This window comes from Paramacrobiotus metropolitanus, unplaced genomic scaffold (genome assembly GCF_019649055.1).
Source record: "Paramacrobiotus metropolitanus isolate TYO unplaced genomic scaffold, Prichtersi_v1.0 Parri_scaffold0000003, whole genome shotgun sequence".
NCBI lineage: Eukaryota > Metazoa > Tardigrada > Eutardigrada > Parachela > Macrobiotidae > Paramacrobiotus > Paramacrobiotus metropolitanus.
In genome coordinates, this window is record NW_026570223.1 from 1,910,836 (window position 1) to 1,931,231 (window position 20,396).

The 20,396-nt window shown below is 41.6% G+C and overlaps 4 protein-coding genes across 5 annotated transcripts; 3 read left to right on the forward strand and 1 right to left on the reverse strand.

Annotated features, from left to right (window-relative positions):
- Positions 1-602: 602 nt before the first annotated feature.
- Positions 603-4,665, forward strand: LOC129595556 (uncharacterized). Its single transcript, XM_055492603.1, has 5 exons — positions 603-1,207; positions 1,888-2,315; positions 2,554-3,138; positions 3,380-3,964; positions 4,220-4,665. Exons 1-4 carry the CDS (start codon positions 907-909, stop codon positions 3,944-3,946), a joined length of 1,881 nt encoding a protein of 626 aa, XP_055348578.1. The 5' UTR covers positions 603-906; the 3' UTR covers positions 3,947-3,964; positions 4,220-4,665.
- Positions 4,666-5,191: 526 nt separating this feature from the next.
- Positions 5,192-9,331, forward strand: LOC129597690 (uncharacterized). Its single transcript, XM_055495340.1, has 8 exons — positions 5,192-5,400; positions 5,616-5,711; positions 6,123-6,281; positions 7,784-7,862; positions 8,031-8,164; positions 8,342-8,554; positions 8,739-8,837; positions 9,122-9,331. The coding sequence occupies exons 1-8, from the start codon at positions 5,317-5,319 to the stop codon at positions 9,248-9,250; spliced, it is 993 nt and encodes a 330-aa protein (XP_055351315.1). The 5' UTR covers positions 5,192-5,316; the 3' UTR covers positions 9,251-9,331.
- A 2,061-nt stretch (positions 9,332-11,392) lies between these two features.
- LOC129591797 (sphingosine kinase 2-like) lies at positions 11,393-15,442 on the forward strand. Its single transcript, XM_055487612.1, has 7 exons — positions 11,393-11,508; positions 11,588-12,040; positions 12,381-12,527; positions 12,623-12,703; positions 13,249-13,378; positions 14,018-14,238; positions 14,678-15,442. Exons 2-7 carry the CDS (start codon positions 11,668-11,670, stop codon positions 15,181-15,183), a joined length of 1,458 nt encoding a protein of 485 aa, XP_055343587.1. The 5' UTR covers positions 11,393-11,508; positions 11,588-11,667; the 3' UTR covers positions 15,184-15,442.
- Positions 15,348-18,912, reverse strand: LOC129591781 (cytochrome P450 2C15-like). Of its 2 annotated transcripts, XM_055487592.1 has the most exons (7): positions 18,436-18,912; positions 18,256-18,345; positions 17,707-17,835; positions 16,734-17,258; positions 16,440-16,616; positions 15,960-16,220; positions 15,348-15,851 (listed from the first exon to the last, which is right to left on the reverse strand). In XM_055487592.1, the coding sequence occupies exons 1-7, from the start codon at positions 18,578-18,580 to the stop codon at positions 15,667-15,669; spliced, it is 1,512 nt and encodes a 503-aa protein (XP_055343567.1). In that variant the 5' UTR covers positions 18,581-18,912; the 3' UTR covers positions 15,348-15,666. The 2 variants fall into 2 exon arrangements, with proteins under 2 accessions (XP_055343567.1, XP_055343575.1); XM_055487600.1 differs by lacking the exons at positions 18,256-18,345; positions 18,436-18,912 and adding an exon at positions 18,018-18,049.
- Between the last annotated feature and the right edge of the window lie 1,484 nt (positions 18,913-20,396).

A 20,396-nucleotide genomic window follows, 5' to 3' on the forward strand; every position in this document is an offset into this window, starting at 1 on the left:
GAAGACTTGAAGTAGTCCCCATTCCCCAACTTCCACCACATATTATATAAGTATACTTCGAACTCAGTTCGAAGTATATCTGGCATTCTGCGTCCATGTACATCTCTGTGATTTATAGGATCGGAATCAATACCGGAAAGCCAAATAGATGAAACTCCATAAACCAAAAGGAAACAAATTCCACATTATAATATTTTATGTACATTATAATAATCAAATTTTTCAAAATTAATTACGTATTCTGTTTTCGGTTCTCGCATTTATATACTCGTACAGACAACTGATGCAGAGAACAGGCTGCCGCCAAAAAGCAAAAAATTCCAGATACATAACAAAAAAAGGGACTTCTGTGTCAAATTTTTATCAACTTGCAAACAGTTATAAAATGTCATAACGAATGGAGCTCAGTGTAGTTCAAGATGATAAAACTTTGGAAAATCAGAAATTAAAAAACGGACAATGAAATGGGAACGAAAACTCACCGGAAATGATACAGAGCGCAAAAGATCGTTACCCTGTAACGTTTTGAAACGGTGAGCGCGAATATGCGCGCTTGCATTGAGTTGGTTTCCCACTTTTCTGCTCGTTGACAACTTGAGGCTTGCCACTTGGAGTGATTTCAAGGTGGTGATTTTTTAAGTACTTTTTTGACACTTTTTCTGACCTTTCTGCTAACCCTCTTTTCATTCAATTTCTTCCATAAAATATATTGGTGTTGTTTTTATTTTATCAGTCTCTTTGGCGAATCCTGAATATCTTCGATGCACTGAACTTGCGTTGAGTCAATAATCAGTAGCCCACTGTTGAAGGGTTTTAAATTTTAAAAGTGTTTTTCGCATTTTCTGTTGTTTACTGCTCCCTTCGTGTTTCTATGAAGATCGAGGATTTTTGGAGCTGTACGTGATCATGAACACTACGTTCTCTGACCGTGTTCTGCAGGACATCACCATCCTGGGCGATGTGGAACGGACGCGTAAGCCGTGGTCCGTCGTACTGGCTGATCATCTGGAGGGCTTTTTAACTGGCGTCCAGACTCTTAACACCATCAGCTCCGTTTTTGAAAAGGATGGTCAGAACATTGGCCTAACCGATGCGGCTGTCGTCCTGAGTAATATCGGTCATGTCTGGTGTCGTCAGGTGGAAGATACAGCGCATATCGCCCAACGCACCATTGATCTACTCGACAACCTTGATTACCACAAAGAAAGTAAGTACAGTACACATCAGTCAACAGTGTCTTTAGTTAACGTGCTTATTGGTTTTTCGTAATTATATTTTAGCATCGTGTAGATGAGAGAAGTCTGGTTTGTTAATTGTTTGTAATTTGCTTCAAAATGCCGACGGTTTTAATTGTTCCGTTGCATAAGGGATAAAACAAAGAATAAAATTGAATTAGGCTACTCTACAGTGTACACCAGTGAACACCACTAATATTTCAACCAGTTAGTAATCCTCATTTACGGAGGTACCTTATTAGGTGGTTTTTAATTACTTGTAGCTTTATTTTAATCTTTTTGCTGTTACATTTAGCGCTAAATTTTACAGGCGGAATGAAAGTGACTATAAGATGAAATTGTTAATGTTAGAGTTTGAATTTCGAGTTAACCGACTTAAACAGCAGAAAATCGGAGGATTCGTAGTGTAGTGTACGCCAGCGTTTCTTCGTCTTGTTGATTCCCACATGTGGCATTCAGATTTGTGCCATACTGTAGAATCAAAAATTCAATATAATTAGTGAAAAATTTTTTAGCTTCGGTACTGCTTTCAGTTTATGTTCACAAACATGGGCGATGGCTTGATATTTTCATATTTTTTATTGCATATTTTTTGTTCGACGATTGCTGTCAATGTGTGTGACTGTCTGGCGTAGTGTTACCGTTGTTGTAGAAGAAAAAGACCCGAAGGCTTCCAAACCACGCCGCATCAACGTGCACCCTCTGACTCTGCCGATCAGCGATCTGAATTCCGACACGGAAAATGTGTTACCTTTTCATCCCGACCCCAAGATCCCTCCCCATCGTTTTCTGGTTAAAGAAATTCCTAAAATATCTCAAGAAAAGTATCTAGCTCCCAGTGATCCGTGTACGCTGCCCTTAATGGACAGCGAAAAAATCCGCTCGTACTACGATGATCGTGGAAATAAAGGCCGGGATTGGGCGGAATTCAAAGTCAACACGTTACCACTAAATCGCGAGGGATACTATCCATTGGAAAATGCTCCCGGGTGGAGTCAGATACCATTGGCCAAGCGGCGGTACACGTTCAGTGTCATGCCGGAAGTCGTACAGGATCTTGCAAAGGAAGATCTCGAAGAGGTAGTTAATGGTTATTTAAGCAAGCCAGTTTTGTATTAATGTTATTTTCACTTGGGGAATTTATTTTGGTTCACCTTTCTCACATTTCGGTTTTCCTTGGTTTTGAGGTTGCCGAATATAATTTTTGAAGGTTCAGACGCTTAGCTTTTGTGCCATCTTTTCGCACGGTCAATTCTGAATTTCGGTTTTACTTTAAGGGAATGTTTTGAATTTTACTATGCTTTATTTTGAATTGTAGACACTTCTCCAGCAACCAGAAACGCATGACATGGATGCTGATGACGCACCAGTTGATCATACACTTCCGGAGCATGATGCAGGCGTACCTGTAGTTCCTGCTCTGGGCCCCATACTTTTTAAGCAGTTAAAATCGTCCAAGTCTAGCAGTGCCGAGTTTCGACCGATCACAGACCTGCGTGCCTTAAGCAGAACCAAACAGCTGGACGGAATTCCTACGGCACCTGTTGCGTCAAATCCTCAGACACCATATAAATGTCGCAACAAGCGCAAAGCCATTCCGAAACCACTGGAAGCGAGTCAAGTTGAAGTGGAATTCTTTAAATATTTCTGGGATATTTCGACACAGCAGATGAATTTGGAGTTTATTATGCAGCGTGACAATATGCGGCTGCGCAGAGTGGAGGTGACCAAGAGGGAGCCCAGAAAAAAGGCAGTCAAAACAGTACGCTTTGAAAGCGTGACCCCGATGGAGCCAGTTGCTGAAGAAGTCGAGCAGAAAGTAGCCGGTAACGACGGAGAGATTCTGGTGAATGATGAAGCGGGCAACGAAACCCTTACCGGAAAGAATAATTCAGATAATGCGGTAGGTTAAGTGGCCGTTCGATGCCGTATTGTAGCGATTAAATTTACCATATCGTCTGAAAAGAACGAGCCGTATATGGTGCATGGAAAAAAATATGTGTGGAAATAAAAAAGTATTCGAAAACAAGTATGTAGTTTGTTTTGGATTTTGGTTGTGCAGTAGGTCGGATGTTATAATGTGCGTTTGTGAACTCATTTGTCATGCAGCCTATCTTACATTTTGATTTTTTTTTGTGGATAAGGTGGATGAAGTTGCGGAATATGTGGAGACAGCTGAACCGTGCCTGAATGTTACCGAGTTCAATCTTGATGACCTTTACCTGGTCCCCGGCGCGTCAAGAGGTGACGCCTTCAACAAGTTAAATTTTACGCTAATGGCGCGTCCTGCTCATACCACTCAGTTCCTGGAAAATCTCGACGCCAGCCTTTCGCACGAATCATCGCTTTTGGAGCAATGTGAGTTTTTGAACAATGATAATCAGAATTGGGAGGCCCGCTTAGAGGAATTCCTCGAAGAACATGAACCAGCCACGGCTAACTTCAACGTGGAAAGTGTCGGACAGCGGCTTATGGAGGATTATCAGAGAAAAGGCAAGCATTCGACACGAACAACGTTGTCGGATGTGATTAGAGGCCGCGGATCGGTGGGCGAAGTGGGACAGAGATTCTTGTCTTTTTTGGATTTGGTCAATAAGAAGATTGTGGAAGTGGAAACGAAAGAGAAAACGAAGAAAGCGGAAACAGAAATCTCGAAGCTTAGTCAGACCTTGGAACAACTTAGTATTAAAGTGGTGCATAAAGCGGGATGAACTTCTGCCGAGTTGGGGGTGAGTAAATGAAAATCGGTATTGCATTGTGAACGACTACAAGCGTGTAATTTACTCTGTAAATTCACGCTTGGGATGGATTTAGATTCTAAAAAAATGTCTTTTAAAATGTGAGTATTCTGTTCTTCATTGATGCATAAAAGCATTTATGCTTTGTTGAGTTTGTTTTGTTCTATTCGGTACTGTTGAACATATCCTAATTCCCCTAACAACTCGCTAATTGACAGTACGATTATTGTTTATCTTTTTTTGCAGAATCGTGTCGCTGGATGACGAAGGCGGTGAATTTTTCTTCTTGCTTGCATACGCGTCGTTTTTGGGATGCTCAATTGAAATTTTGAATGGGCTGGATTGGGAAGTTGTACAAAAGTTTTTGTTTTCTTTATTTATGCAGTCTGAAAAAGTACTATTTGATATTTCGTTAAGCACCTTTTAAACTTCTGATTTACTGGTATGACCTTGTAGATCCCGTTCGCTTTGACGTGCAGACTGGTGTTTAAATTTGCATACTTGTAGTTTTTTGGCTGCTGTTGTTTGCCTGTTGTGCTTTACCTTTTTCAAAGATGTGCGCGGAATCAGCGTCCTTTTTCAAAGCCGTTACATCATGCTGCACAGGCATATGCCACAGCAATAAAGTTTTGGGATTCGAAGTTGTGATGGCGACCGGCGGAACTGTTTTTAATGTCGTAAATAGTCGTTTGTTAGCCAATCGACAGAAGGCTCAAGACATTAGGGATATGAAAGACGAGATCGCGCTCCTCAATACCCGCATACAGAAGATCGAACACCGCCAGAGGGAAGACGAGGTAGAGATACGTGCGTACCCAATGAACCGACAGTTTTTCATTTTACAAACTTCATGAAAAGCTTTACATATGGACACAGTTTAGTAACTCTTTTTCATAGTATTTTGATTTCACCTATCACTACAAAACATAGTTTCCCGTGTTTCCAGGATTATTTAGGCCGTGCTGTGCCTGTAGTGCCGCACTCGTATTCTAATAATTCTAGAGTAGTGATTGCAGTGAGCGGCTTCCCGTTGAAATGCAAAAAGGCAACCGGCCGGCACGGCCACTGCCTTGCCAGCTAAGCGAACCAATCAAAATTGCGAAACAATTCAACTAACCATTGCGAAGCGGGACAGAAATGAATCGGGCCAGAAGTCCACCCATTTTTTCCTTTCTGAGTCCTGCCGTCAAAGCGTTTCCCAGCATTCGTGATTTTCAGCTTTCCTGTTTCCACATATTTTGGATTTCTAGTTCTAGGTCTGTTCGTTATTTCGTTCCCTGTTTGAATCGTTTTTTAACGTTTTCAAGTTTTTACCCTGTGTTTTACTGTTTACACTGTTGACAATGAACCGACATTCTCCTCGCGGCATCAGAGGACGGCCGTTCAATGGGCGCCTTTCCACGCACCAGGCCCAGCCGAAATCCGACGTGAGTACCTCGCAAGCGGAATACTGATGCGCATCGTGCTAAAATCCCTGTTCGTCATAAGGCAGTTTGCTCTCAAACTACTGTAAATCAATTACTTGAGTCATTATTTTCTTGGTCATTTTCTGTGAACTTTATCCACCTGTTGCCTCTATCGTAATCGGTCGTTTCATCATCCTCCTGCTCCTAGTTAATCCCCAGCACTGTTTTTACGATAGATGGAAGCTCGTCGGATGACGCAGAGCGGTCAGGCGAAACCTCCGTCGCCGTTACTTCAGCCGAACAGCGTCTTCATTGGAAGGCTGCCATCCAGTGTAAGTGAAATACCGTCCGCTCGAACTAGCACAGTAAGTACTTCTTGTCTGTTTCGCGGCCGTCGCTTACGCCTTATGGCACATGATACCTTTTTTATGTCGGTTTTGTTACGTTTGTTGAGATGGTATTATGGTGAGAATAATTGAGTCAGGTATTCATTGGGTATCAGCGATATCATATCGCCGAACATTTGGGCGCTCAGTACTTCATGCTTGGTCAAAATGATGTCATTCTCACACAAGCAGTGCAGAAGGTCAGCTCATGCTCTGAGTCTGCGTTCTTTTGGCGGTTCTCTGGGCGTTCATTTAAAAACATTTTATTGACATTTGGCATTTCAGTTTTTTTAAGCAAGAAACTCCAGCAATTGTCATGCTTAACAGCTTGAGTATGTAACTGTGTATTTTTGACAGACCACGAAGGAACACGTGGAGTCAGCAGTGCGGGAGATCGCCAGTCCCGCCATGGTTGATGTTTATGTCAACCAGCAATGCGGGTACAACGGGGTACGCCGCCGGCACGCCTTCCTGAAGTACGGGTCACCAGCGGAAGCCCAGGATGCGATGAATAAAGTGAGCACTGCAAATACTAATTTAACTGGTCACTAAAATAAAATAATTTTATAAAAATATTGTACCATCAGCGTGCTGATTAGCTGATGAAATACTTATTGGTTGCATATCAGAGAAACGTAGGTACGTAGTGAGTCCGCGCAGTTCGCCATGATACGTGGTTATCCGGGTAAAATGATTGCAGTTTAAGCTTGATGGTGGGAGCACAAAACAAGCTGCTCGATGAAACTTTCATGTCGTTCCGTTAATGCGATTTCTGCTAATTTTTTCCTCAGTGATTTCGAATTTTAATTTTTTGTACAATTTGGCACAGGCATAGTCAAAAAACTTTTAAAATATTAGAAAAGTGGTTGGAAGGCCGAAAATTAAGAGATAAATTATGATAATCGCATGCCGACAGTAGGGAAGCAGGCACGAAATGGGTTTTAAATTGACAATCTTTCATTAATGTTTCGGTGTTACCGTTAGAAATAGTTCTGTAATTAATCTAGCCATTACAGTGTAAGTTTGTCCAACTTCAGAATCTTGAATGGTACTCACGAAATTAGTGGGCGGAAATTAAGTTAGTGCACTAACGTAAAATCTCCGTAAAACTTGCTTGCTTCGTCCACTGACTGCACTCCCTCTATTTTCTAAAATTTCAGTCTTCCTCCACGCATAACCGCTTATCAAGGCGAACTTCGCAGACTCACTTTTGCAGCCGATATCGATGCTTATTGCTTAGTTTCTTAATTCTACCTGAAAAATTTACCGTTTAATTGACACCTTGTGCAGCTGTGCACTGATCACTGTACACCGAACTCCGGTTCCACTCCCCAGTGTGATCTGCCGACTATGATGTCTCATATCGGGCAGTACGGTATACGGGACATCGAAGAAAAACCCCATCATAGTGTGTACTATGACTATCTGTGTGAATGGATGAAATACTGCAGTAATCCCGCCCATGAAACCAAGGAACAGTGCGACTGCGAGTTAGATGAAGAAGACAACGAAGTGCAAGACGAAGAATCTGACGCCAGCGAAGAAATGTGAAATCATACGTAATACCACTGCAAAGAGTATTGGGACAAATTGTTGTTCACCATTTACGTCGCCGAATGCTAGTTTTGAACCCAGTTTTGTTTCAGTTTTATTGTTTTACTGCTTAGCGTATCTTATAACACAGTGAGTACGTAGTATTTGTGACTTGCGCCATATTTTCTGTTTTCGTCTGTAACTCTGAAAGTTTTGAGTTTCCTCAGTCGGGACCAACATTTTTAGATTCAGGAAGAAAAGTTACATATAAAACACTTAAAAGTAGGTCAGTAGGTCGCGCCCGGTATAATAATAGTATATCAAATTAACGCTGCTCTGCTTGCTAAAAACAGAAGTACAAATTAAGTACGATATATTATACGAATAGACGGAATAGTGGTGGCTAGGTGGCTTGTACGATAATATCATGGTTATTATGTTGGCTGATAAACCAGTAAATTCATTTTCTGTATTTTGCTTTCTAGCTGTTACGGAGTAAGCTGGTAATCAACGGAGCCGGAAACCTGCACATTGGTCCGGCCTACCGGAAGGGCGTCTCAACTGGTAAGGTTTTGTCGGTGGCAATATCTCTTAAATACCAAGTTGTATTACTGTTATGTGTACTAACTTTCATGTGAAGTAATCCCACTCTGCGTTTGGCTAACTTTGTCCAATTTTGCTAATGTATGTTTTATCGCCGATATTGAGATTCATGACATAGTTTTCTTCTAGCGGGACAAGGATTTTCCCCGGGATCGTGGTCCAGTGGACACCGCAGCAGCCCTGCTGCACCGCAGTCGCCGACGTCGACCACGCAGGGACTGGCTGGAGAATCGGGTCCGTCCAGTTCGGCGGGTTCGGATGCTGTAAGTTAATTGCCCGATACCAGGACGGCTAATTCGTAGTTATTTTTTATAAGCTCGCCATCTTAGACAAGTTCTTTTGCCCAACTCAACATTCTTGGGATACGAAATCAGTTATGACGATGACTGACATTGACTGTTGACTTTCAGGCAGCATAAGTAAAGCTATGCTTTTAACAGGGTTATTACGCATCGCCGGCTAGTTCATCCAGCGGGATTCCGACCAACTACAGCCACGGTAGCTATTCTCCGCACGCGCCTCCGCTGGTGATGACCACGATGCCCTTCCCGGTGATGGGCGCCAACGGAATGGTTAATGTTCAGCAGTTGGCGCTGAACAATTTCGGTTGCTGGGTTCCGGTCCCGGGTCTGACGGTCAGCTACGTATATGATGTACGTATTGGCGGTTTTACCTTCAAATCGTCCACGTTGAACGGTCTTGCGCGGTTGCCTACTGAGTAGAAATGCGGATTAATAATTATTTCATAACACGCACTAAACGCACGCACTATACGGTACTTAACTGCCAACGATAGCATTAACTGGCATATTGTGTTTTAATCGTATAATTTTGCAGGATTATCGCCGCAATCTGGAGCAGTACGCGCAGCCTGTGTACGCCACATCCCCACCGGTGTATCCGTACTACGGTAACCAGTGGAACCCGGCTCAACAAGTAAGTTATACAGTAGTACAGTAATTGAAGTTTCCAACTTTCCGTTGTATAATTCATGGTACCGGGTACATACATGCCAATGCATAATATTATTAAACACTTGTGGTTTCAAATTTTAAAGATTAATCAGTTGGTGTTAACGACATTTCTTTAAAATAATTCTTGCACGAAAATGTCAGTCAGCTTATAAATCAACACCAGACATTTAGTCTGTCCTGTAGAGTATACCAAAGTGTAAAAGACAGAATTCGGAGGACGCTGATGATAATTTGTTTAATTTACAGGGTGGCGGAGCTGTTCCTGGTGGCATGAGCTACGGTGGCTATTATCAACCTGCGCCTTTCCCGTGCGCTCCACCAGCTGGTTGTGGCTACAGCATGCCGGTTTACGGTGTTCCCGTTGCTGCTTGTTAATGGGTTTTGTCTTCCCCGGTCATGCTGCCGCGGTGTATACTTTTTGTATTATTTTATTGTTTCCATCCTGTGCCATATGACCCTTGCCAAAATTTTGTATTAAAATGATCAATCTACGGTCGTACGTTATCACTTATCAGCTGAGTGGTAACACTAGTAATTATCACAGCAAAACACAGAAAATAGACCAAGACAGAACGCTAAAAAGAAAGCACTAGCATTTTGTGCTTCAAAAACGGCAAACTTCGGAAGTGCGTATTTCGTTTGCCTAAATTCGTAGCTTGATTTGAGTTCTGACCATTGTAAGACGCGCGAAGTGTCGTGCTCTCCAGGTAGTGAATCGTTGCACTAACGTTACTTTGCAGTTGCAAGTGCTCGTACCGGAAATTTACTTAAGTACTAGTAATGTCAGACCGTTCTTATATACGCCATTAAAATCACAGAGCGAAGACTTTCAAGATCGCGGATACCATCGGAATCCCCATTTTTCTTTAACCCGTTGACGGGCATTGGCGTCAGGGCGCAACATGGTTTTCTGAATTTTTTCCCCAGTGATTGCGAACAGTTAATGAATATTAATTAGCATAATTAGCAATTAGAGACTTTAAAGTAGCAGTAAAAACATAATTCAAACTTGCATCTCAAGCCAATCACAAATGACCGTTGCCCGAAAATGGCTAATCTCGGACTTTCCAAGCTCTCGTACGTCTTGCTAATTAACTAATTAGTGGATGAATAATTAAACCGCAGATAAATCAACAAGGTACAATTAACAACGTTCTATCGAAAATTGACTAACACGGGTTCTGTAAGTTGAACAGTGGAAGACCACAGTCCGTCAAAACTTGTGTTGCGTGCCAACACCATTGCCCATGAAGTGTCTCAGATACACAGGCGGGTGCAATTTCGACTGCTTCTCTATATCACGTAGGCAGATCAAGTTAAGTACTGTCGGTTCGTACGCAAAACATGCGTCACGCGATTTTGTTGATCGGAAGCCTGTGAAAACGCTTTCGCGTATCAACACCACGGGCGGTCGGCGAAAACCAAAATCGCCTCTAAATTTGGCTGCTTCAGGAAAACAGAACGCTTAGGGAAACCGAACACGGTAGTCCTGATTGTAAATCTACCGTCACTGCAATAACAATAGTTGTAAAATGGCGGTACAACACCGTGCGCTTTACCGCGTTTCTACATATTGATGGATCGTTTGGACATGCGAGAGCGGCGCAGCTTTGCAGAAAAAATGAGTTTTGATCTATCTCGGGCGGTTGAAAACTACAGTAACTGTACACTGTACGTGCACGTGACGTTGGTGATTTTGACCTTTGCGGCAGCCTAACTAGTTTCTTCCGGTCGCTAATGCGTTCGAAAAGTGCTAGTGACCACTAACTCTCAGTTTACGCCAATGACCACTGCAGCTGGACTATCCGCGCCGCATTTTAGACACTGGCACTTGCGGCCACACCAAAGAAAAATGCAAGCGCGGCAGTATAAAGGCGGCTATGCGTGCCAGAAATGCAGAACAATGCTTCGTGCAGTCTTATAATTATGAGAGTATAATGAAAGTTTTGGGAGAGGAAAATTGTTAGCATTTTTATTTCCTATATTCTATCTGTAATAGTGGTCAAAATACATGGTAACGGAATCTGGAAGTTTTTAATTTTTTGCTGACCAGTGGTCACCTTGTTGACCACTACTATACTCTTGTTTTAAAGTGATTTTTTTGTTCTATTTGGTACAGTTATTGCTTTTAGGTAATTTCCGTTCGTCTAAGTATTACAAAATTAAACGTTTTTATGCTGTAGACTGTCCGTGGGCATTGGCGTTGGCAAACACCCTAGTCACCACGGCTGACCTATGGTCAGCACAAGCTTACAAAAAATTCCCTTTCTTAATTGATTTTTTTCATCGGGAAATCCCGATTTTCAAAAGGAAACCCGCACTCCGTCGGGTACCGCCCGCTGGAGGGTTAAGTGATCTTTTGTCATCACCAAGTAAAACGACAGTCTTCGTCATATAGAAATGAAGCCGTAAAAACTTACACATACGCACAAAAAACCACGCGTTCGTTGTCGTCGCTTCGGCACGCTACCCTACAGCTGTGTTGCGCAATCTTACAAAATACATTAGAGTTTACGCCTCAGTGTAGACAACGTATGTAGCGTTGCGCCTTGCCTTTCTCTACCTGTTCTCGTTTCTAATACAAATTTATCAATGTTTTATTTTTCCTTTTCAGATATCTTGCGAAATATCTCGTAAGTTCCAGATAGTCCATTTGTATCTCATTGCCACTATCGGACTGTATCACACACTGCGATATGGTTTCATTTTCAGACAAACTAGCTGATCGACGGTGATGTTGAGTGTGCTCACCTAGTTGTGAGTCCCATGGGGAACGCTGCGAACGTGACACCATGTCGGAGCAGACAATCACGGCACGGCTAACAGGCCAGTTTAGCCTGTTAGGATCTCGTAAAGTGTACAATGTATACTTAACCGATACCTCCATCAAATATGCCCCGGCGGAGGGGAATGCCAAATGGAAGGAGGTGTTGTTGGATGACGTGGTGGGAGTACACTGTATGCGCGGGAAGAGCGCGGATGATCCGCAGGTGTATCTCTCCTTCTTCGTGTACAAACGCGGACGGACTTTGATGGGCGGCGTGGATCCTGTACGGAAACGCCAGGGTCTGACGTTCGTTGTGGGCGAGGCGGCGGTCTTCGAGGAGAATTTGCTCGTGGCAGACAAATGGCGAAATGCCATATACAGGCTGATGCGGAGTGCAGGTAAGGAATGAGCCTATTACTAATAAATAGTACTTAATACATTATTAATCAGTTGAATAATCACTTGGCCACTTATTATATTTTCCCCTTAATACTGTTTTAAAATTAAAAAACAAACGTTAAAAATATTTCTAAGATGTGCAGAACTGCAGATTTGTGTGTGATAACTTCTTCTATTGATGCGCTGATTTCAGGATGATGTCGTAGTGAACTGGCTACCTAAGGCGTAAACCAATGTTTGTTCGTTGTGTAATGTACAGTTGGTGAAATTATTCCGTAACTAGTGTTTTCTTTGCCAAGATTTAATAAACATGCGCATAAATTTTTGTGTTTTTTGCAGTTTCTGGATTGCGAGATCCCCATTCGGGAGTATGGCTAGTTGTGATTAATCCTGCCGGTGGACCGGGCAAAGCGGAGAAGCTTTTCCGTGAACGCGTCGTTCCGATTTTTGCCGAAGCTGCCATACCATTCGAAGTTATCGTGAGTGGTGAGCATACAGTTTTTCTTTGCCAAAGGCGTATGATTGTAATGTGGAATGTTAGTATTAAATATTACGTCTCGCACAAATAATTGTGTTTTCAGAACGAGCTGGCCATGTCATGGAGATCATGCAGACACTGGATTTGAGTAAATATTCGGCGCTCATTGTAGTAGCAGGCGATGGTAAGTTCTGTCAGCTTCGTTTTTCCTTGGTTAATTAAATTCATATGGCATACTCTGTAAAATTGTGCCAACAGTGACGGCTACACTTTTGAAAACCGGTTTTGCGCAGTAGTTTGTTTGTTTAACAATAAAGTTTGGACTTACGTTAAGTATGTCGTTCTGTTTGGAATTGTTAGATTCATTTTCTTGGGTGAAAGTACATATACCGTATCGGTACCAAAAAAAAGTCAATGATGCAATTCAGTGATTCACCAAAAATCAAGGCGTGCGTTCTGTTGGGTTTGCCAACAGTAATCCTGCACACATCATTACTGAGTATATTGATATTAGTATATTGAGTAGAGTGTAGAAATTTATTTCAGAAAGTTATCTGCGAGATATTATTGGCAAGTGGATATAAGATATTTGATAGGAAAGAAGTTGCGTACATTCTCGATAATGGTGAAATTTTCTAAAACGGCTACGCTAAGCTGCGGTATCAGCGAACAAATGAAGCCCAGTATTGGTGCTTGAAAGAGTTGGTTTTTTGAACTGTTTTCCCATAGGTTTGGTTCACGAAGCGCTCAATGGTTTGATGATGCGCCCAGACTGGGCGGAAGCCGTACGGATACCGATTGGTCACATTCCAGGCGGATCGGGCAATGCCTTGGCCGCCAGTATACATGAGGCTTCAGGGTAAAAAGCGGTGATCTGAACAAATTTGAATAAATACCGTAGTACTTCGAATATGACTTTCTGTGAATGGCGGCACCCACGAGGCCGCAACACTTTGAATATCTTCGCTTCGCAGTGAATATTATCGGGGTGTTCCGTTTCGTGTAGATAAAAAATTTTTTTATTCGGCAATGGCCACTTCACAGAATAAAAAGCCAGCGCTGGTACATACTAATTAAAATTTAAAATGATAGAAATTTAAATGTTAAAAAATCAACCAGGATCATTGTTGTACGAAAATTTATCCCGCGCATTCAGTATTCCCAAAACCGCTGCTGCATTTCTTCTAACAACTGCCAGACATTGTTAAACGCTGTTTGTATGTCGTATAGTTGTAGTTGTTGTATAGGAGTGGTTCGAGTATAAAGTGCTCACCAATGTATGAACCAAATCGGAAAGTGCACTATAGTATCTCCATTAACGCACATGATTTAATTTTTTAGAACAAGACCTTGAACGCGGGACTTTAAGATCAGCTTGGTTTGCGCTTTTCTGGAAATCTTTCCCGTTTTATTCGATTTACTAAGGAAAACAGTTAGATGAAACTGTAGAAACAGTGTGCAGTAGTTTGTTTGATAGAAACCTTTCTCTTGTTGACAGGGAACCATTCCGAACAGAATTCGTTAAACATTCCGCATTGCTGTTAGCCAAAAGTGTTCCCACTCCATTGGATATCGTGTACTTGGAAACTCCGTGGTACAGCCGCTATGGATTTCTGTCGGTTTGTTGGGGCCTCATCGCCGATATTGACATCGAATCGGAGAAGTATCGCAATCTGGGGGAAACCCGGTTTACTGTCCAGGCGGTGCAGCGAATTACTGGTATGAAATCAGTCCATTGTTTTGTTCATACCATTAAAGGCTATAATACTAATTACTTGGAAAATTGAAGCAATACTAATTACTTGGAAAATTGAAGCGATATTTTTCCTTTCATTGGTGTTAACTTTTAATATAACATGTAGACAAGTTGTATTTTACATATTGGCGGTGTACATAGTATGGCATGAGTAAAGTTAATAAGTGCGAAATTTAGGTTTTGTAATAAATTACATCGAGAAGCAACAGCTATCCAGTGTATTTAGTAACAGCTGCTATTGTTGTTTTACTTTTCTGTTGTGAGCTGTATCACCGTACGTAGCATCTGTATTAAATGATGAACTTACAGTCTGGAGAACATGACCTATGTGGGAAACAAAATACCGTCGAAGCGTGTGCCAGGTTTGACAGCATTAAATGCTTTTTGATCTCATTTTTTTAGATCTACGAACATACTCCGGTGTCCTGTCCTATCTACCGGCCGATTCCCCAGCCAGCGGTGATGCTCCCGCCCCCCATTCCTACCTCTCCGATGCTCACCTCCCCAAACCGTCCACCGACCTGCTGGTCCCCCTGTCCGAACCCGTTTCGTCCACGTGGACCACCATTGACGGCGATTTCATCACCGTCTGCCTGGTGGTCATCAGTCGTTTAGCTGCTTCCAGCGCCGGTATTCCCTGGGCGAAGCTAAACGACGGTCTGGGTTATCTGTTCTGGATTAAAGCCGGTGCGCCCAAGATGGCGGTGACATCCTTTCTCCTAAATATGGACAGCGGCAGCCATTTGGCGAACAGTCATGTGCAGAAAGTGGCGGTGCGAGCCTTTCGGTTGGAGCCGCGGGAGAAGGATGGCATTCTGACGATTGACGGGGAGAAAGTACAGTATGGAAGTATTCAGGGACAGATGCTGCCCTCGCTGGCCACGGTGCTAACGAGGAGGAGCGTATAATACGCGTGATTTTTGAATTTAAAGAAAGGAAAATTGCGTTTTGTTTTGTAAATGAAGTTTAATAATTTTTTTTGCCGAAATTCTGTGTTACATTCCCGAAAGTTATTTAAATTGCTTTATAGTAAACTGATGACTGTGCAGCTGCACCGGTGTAGCTACCGTTTGATTCTTTTTATTTTGTTTGACAGTTGGTTAGGAAATGAAATGTTGCAGAGTTTTATTAGATTATTAGATGTGGAATTAAACAGCTGGACAACTGGGGCGTCGCGAAACGGCATTATAATGAAAACCATTTCGCAGGTCAGATATTTTTTGTTTAACTAAAAGCGTGCTTTCAAAAAGCGAACTCAGGTAGAAAAGGAACGCTTTTTAACTCTTAAAATATTTATAAGACACCTCAAAGAAAAACAACTTGGTACTTAGTACCGAGCAGGAACCAAAAAACATGATGGTTTTTCCGGTAGAACCATACGTGAAATGCATTCATAGTCTTCTCGGCGTAATGGCCAACTCGAATCTTCCCGGCACGTTGACCTGCCCAAAAATGACATCATTGGGGGAAATGTGGCAGTCTGGAGCCGCCCTCACGTCAAAATGTTTGAGGATATTAGAGAAAAACAAAAACAATTCCATTCTGGCCAAAGATTCCCCTAGGCACATTCGTTTTCCTGCAAAAAAAGAAACATGAGTGATACTAATGATTTCGCGCACAACAAATAAAATTTAAAAGACACAGTTTGTGTAATTGATTTTTGTTAATTGAGTGACACAATTACCTGAGGCAAAAGGCATAAACGCATCTGGGCGAAATATTCGTCCTTTCTCATCAATGAAACGCTCGGGTCGGAAAGTTTCCGGTTGGGGGAAATACCGCGCATCATGATGGACACCGTACATGTTGACGGCGATATGGGAGCCTTTGGGGATGAGATAGCCATCGTGGATAATGTCGTCGGTGACCCCACGACCTGTTGCCGGGACAGCCGGGGAATTTCGTTGCACTTCCATAATTGTCGCTTCCGTGTATGGGAGATTAACTATGTGAAAATGTATAGATGTTAGATTATGTATTGTAGTAGCAGCACGTAACTAATTATTAAACTTTAATTAGTACTTTATTCGTAAGGGGCTTATAACCTTATACCGTACAATACCTATCAGCTTTAATTTAATTTTCTATAATTCCCAAATGTCTTCATTTATTATTTCTAGTACATCATATTGTATACACATTTAGAGTTTTCAAACGCGCGGACCTTTGTGCTCCATTGTGACTAGCTGGCTGTTTCCCAAAAGTTGGTCAATTTCTTCTTGAACTTTACGCTGAACTTCCGGGTGCTCGATCATATATAGCAGACACCAGCACAGTGTCCCGGCTGTGGTATCCGTGCCGGCTCCAAATAGAGTTCGTACCGAAATAACCAGTTGCTCGTCTGCAATTTAAACTGGAATGTAAGAGAAATTTTCCGCATAATAATACAAAAAAGCAAGATATATGGGTAGTAATTATTTATTGTAAGGACCGTATACATACGAGTATGTACATTTACCGTCGAATGTGCTGTTTGGATTGTTCTTCTCCAACTCCTGCGTCTGCAGAAACGCCGTTACATAATCCCTGACACCATCCGATGTCTCCTTAATCCCATGTTTTTTTATCAGTACTCCAATAAACTCATGCAATTCATTGATATTTCTCATCAGCGCTAAATAGTCTCTCCGAAATTTAGAAAACGGTATTAATCTCAGTATGGGAAAGATTTGCAATGGTCGATTGAAGCCGGCGAGGATATTGTTCTCGGCAAACAATTCCATCAACCGGAGAAAATGTTTGTCGTTATGCTCGAAACGTTGACCAAAGGTCACACTGCAGATGACGTTGGCCAGGCTCTGGCCAAAGAGAATTTTCGGATTGAAGGGTTTGCCGTTGGTATCCGAGAATATCTTCAGCACTTCGGTTACTTGATCTAATATAGTGTCCTGGAGAAAGGTCTTTCCCATGCCCAGATCGCGCAGCGTACTCAATGCGAAACGACGCTGTGTCCGCCAGACATGGCCATTGGATAAACCCAATCCTGCAATTTTTTACTAAGTTCATAAACATCCCTCTAATAACTACTGCATTTGTGGATATCACTACTTATTGGTACTCGCACTGCCGTTCCAATAAGAAATTGCTGTAATAATTTATAATGTACTTTGTATGTATGTATTTATTGTAACGGTAACTTATGCCTTATGTTTTTTCTAAACGATAACGGGTTTTTTTGCATGGTAAATATCAATAATAGCACGCAATTGCATTTACGTATGTTTTGGTGGTATTCTAGAGATTTGCTATATTAAATTAAATTAATGACATATGAAAGTGGAACATTAGCAAGATAAATCTAATGGTAAGCTGTAAAGACTAAGGTATATATATTGCACGTGACTTTTATACTGCTCACGAAGATTTGTCGACGCGTTCTTGACCGGCTAGATATGACTGAACGATAACTGAAGAGCAACAGCATTATTAACCTTTGTTGTTATCGGTCGCCCGAAATAAAAACAGATCTGGTCGATCGGAAGTTCTTTCGTCTGCTAGCAAAGCCTTTATTCCGGGCACATCATTTACGACAACGGTTAAAAAGGGTCCAAAATAACACCCTAAAAGTACAATACAACATACATTGTTAGCATTTCAGACGATAAAATACTCGTATATCATGCTGCCACCCAACAAAGATAGTATGCGATTTAAACGAAATTACGTGGGTGTACTGCATTTCGCACTGACAATACGTAATTACGATTATTAATTATATACATAACCATTTCTTTTAACTCACTATAGATATCTCCATATTGTTGCCACATTTTTTGTAAATTCAGATGGAATGCCGCTTCCATCATGACAATACGTAATTACGATTATTAATTATATACATAACCATTTCTTTTAACTCACTATAGATATCTCCATATTGTTGCCACATTTTTTGTAAATTCAGATGGAATGCCGCTTCCATCATGACAATACGTAATTACGATTATTAATTATATACATAACCATTTCTTTTAACTCACTATAGATATCTCCATATTGTTGCCACATTTTTTGTAAACTCAGATGGAATGCCGCTTCCATCATGTATAAGTCTCCAATAATTGGTAAACCTAAATATTTGTACCAAGGGCAAAATAATATAATTTTTAGGTAAAGTGCAAAACAAAATGGTACGTATTGTATCGGCATAAATTCCATACTGAATGGTCCAGGCGGCAGTTTGGATTTTCCCTTTACAGACACCTGTCGTCTGTGAACCATCATCCCGGTCAAGACACATGCCAATAGTCCTGAAATCCCGGCCACAGCTAGGCTGAGGGTCGAAAAGGATAAAAATTCCAGCATCGTTGCGTAATGATCAGTAATAATGGTCGACTTGCGGCGAATGCTCGTTTACAAAATAAATCTGTTTTACAACAGTAACAAAACCATATGAAACCGTCAGTACTGCATGTAGTACAGAATAACAACCAAGGTCAAGGCTGAAATGTCGAGCCACGAAAACGTCTGGCCTGTGCAGATCTTGTTTTTGAAACGGTGTAAACAATTGCGTACACGCAATGAGCTGGCTACCGGTACCGGTGAATTTTTGATATGCGACGGTTAGAACTCAGATTCCAAACAATTCTCGGAAAGTCTTAAGAAATGGCATTTGAATTCCGCTATAAGGCATATCGAGATGCACACGTGCACGTAGACGTAGAGATGAACTGTGGTGGTATTTATCTGCCCAACGTTGGTGAGTTGTCTAAAGATTACGGCCGATGTCTGTCCTTGAGGAGGTGTGACTTAAACTCGAGGCAATGAACTTTCTTGTCAGCTGTTCACGTAAACCGCGGAATCTGCGCTTTACGTGCAGATACTGAACAAAGTGCACATAGAACTATCTATATGTTACTGCGTGACCAGCACAGGCGTGAAACGGTGGTTTCGTTATTGGATTTAACAAGGTATAACCGTATAAGACTGATTGAAAACCAATCAGATTACCGCGGTAAATGTTAATTTAAAAATTCAAGGAAAATAGACGATCCAGGCTGCAGTTTTATGCTGACTTTGGTTCACGACGAATTCCGATATGCGCATTAGCGTTGTAACATGACCTGATGCCATATATACTCGTAGTTATTATGTTCACTTAAAAAAAGTACGAGTATTGGAAGTTACTCGTTGATCGAATATTTTTACTTTAACCTCTTCTTCAGTGCTGTTTACGTTGTTTAATTTTTATTATTTTTATTATGTCTGCTCAGCTGTGTATTGTAACATTGTTGTGTTTGCTGGACTTTTAATGTATTTACTCGCACAGTTTGATAGATAGATGAACGCTGTAACACTCGCTATACCGATATATACATGCCATGTTACTAATTTAGCCACATGCGAAATATTTGTAATTTAATATGCTATAAACGATTACGGTGACAAAATTAGTGAGATCATGTATCTGTAAAGTACAACAACACGTACAAATGTCATACGCATACGAACAGTAACTTGGACTACCGGTACCGGAAGCGTTTACGCGAAAAGCTTATCAACTCTTTGCATGTTACGTTGGTTTTTCCTGGATTAATTCTAACTTCTAAACAATAAGAACAACTACGCCAACGTTTTGCGGTTTTGGACAATAAGGTGTATCAAAGGTCCACTGTCTTCCACCTGCAGCGATGTGCTGCAGTTAGGACTGAAAGCAGCAGTACACTTTCCCAGTTGCGTTTAAGATCAAATTTGCTTGTCCATGCGTTTTTGGTGTGTGCTTGACCTGCAAGGTTAGGGCAAACAACATAAATAATTACGCAGATCAAATTTACTTCCATATATTTCTGAACGTCCCTTGAGCCGCTTTACTTTCCGTCTACGTCTGCACAAAAGTGCATCCAGCGAATTATCCCGAGTACAGTAATTCTGTGTATCGTATTGCTTGACAGTCCGTACTCCGTAGTTTTTTTTTCGTACTTGAACGTGCCGCACTCATTAACGTAAGTAACGCTCATATATATAACAGCCCATGGCGGTTGATGATACAGAGCGAGTGGCGTACAGGCACATCCTGTACTGTACACCCACACGTCGGGTCAACTGCTATTAAATTTGAAAGGTAATCGATATTAACCTTTAAAGCTTACATCAGATGCTAAAAATGGTAGCTAAACTCACT